The sequence below is a fragment of the Sinocyclocheilus anshuiensis genome, unplaced genomic scaffold (genome assembly GCF_001515605.1).
Source record: "Sinocyclocheilus anshuiensis isolate Anshui unplaced genomic scaffold, SAMN03320099.WGS_v1.1 scaffold31, whole genome shotgun sequence".
NCBI classification, from domain to species: domain Eukaryota; kingdom Metazoa; phylum Chordata; class Actinopteri; order Cypriniformes; family Cyprinidae; genus Sinocyclocheilus; species Sinocyclocheilus anshuiensis.
Window position 1 is genome coordinate 186,045 of NW_015548186.1, and position 1,017 is coordinate 187,061.

Consider the following 1,017-nt stretch of genomic DNA (forward strand, 5'->3'; position numbering starts at 1 on the left):
TACAGCTAATTCTTACCTCATGTTCTTAGTTTTGATTAGAATTCATCACAACAAAATCTTTCAAAAGTTGAAATATTTAATTGCACCCAAACTCAAATGGGATCTGCATACACAGCTGCCTCTCATTCATACAAATAATTAATAATAAACTATGCCATGATATTTTTTTTGCATGTTTCATTGATGTGTGACTGACAAATATGAATCACATTTTTCATATTATTTTATTAGTTTATGTTAAAACTGTGTGTCCAAATGGATAGAAATTTTATATGCAACTCAAATACATAAACCCTAAATTTAGGCCTAAGTATTTTTTGAGTGTAAAGCCCTACTGAAACTTTTTCAAGATCCGAACCCAGACCATGTGAGCAACTTCTGTCATATCATCAGTGTGTCCAGAGAAACATCATGTCAAAAACAGTGTACAGCGCACTGGTAACATCGCTAACTCTTGTGTTGTTCTAAGGTCTCTGCAGGGTAATGACATCTCTGAATTGCCCGATGGGATCTTCAACGACGCTGCATCACTGTCACATCTGTGAGTAAAGGGTCCAAACAAACGCATGTGACTAAATATACAGAAAAAACACTTCACAAAATACTGTGTATGATAAATCTGAGCACTGAATATACTGCACACTCACAGGAACAGAGCAGCACATCCGGTCTGTTACATCTGCTTTGGCCTAAAGCTGTAATTTAGAGAGCTGTAAACACACATAAGCTCTTACTGGTGTCTTCCCAGGGTTTGTGCTCTGGTGGTCAGTCTGTTTGTCCTCAGATCCTTTAACCATCTTCACATGTTACCAGCGGCTGCTCAGTGTGAGACCTACAGAACGAGTGTGAGCTAGTGTGGCCAAATGCTGCCTGTTATAAAACAGATCTAAAATCACATTGGATGAAGTCACCGAAGCTGATGGAGAGTAGCTGATACACACACACACACACACGCACACTCGCACACACACACACACACACACACACACACACGCACCCACACCCACACACCCGCCC

At 40.1% G+C, this 1,017-nt stretch overlaps 1 protein-coding gene across 1 annotated transcript in view; it reads left to right on the forward strand.

The window, feature by feature from the left end:
- The window catches only part of LOC107705008 (slit homolog 1 protein-like), a 79,895-nt gene that overhangs the window by 60,099 nt on the left and 18,779 nt on the right, over nucleotides 1–1,017 (forward strand). The window contains exon 25 of the mRNA XM_016508123.1: nucleotides 470–541. Coding sequence (XP_016363609.1) covers nucleotides 470–541 — 72 coding nt within the window. The remainder of the gene's footprint in view (nucleotides 1–469; nucleotides 542–1,017) is intronic.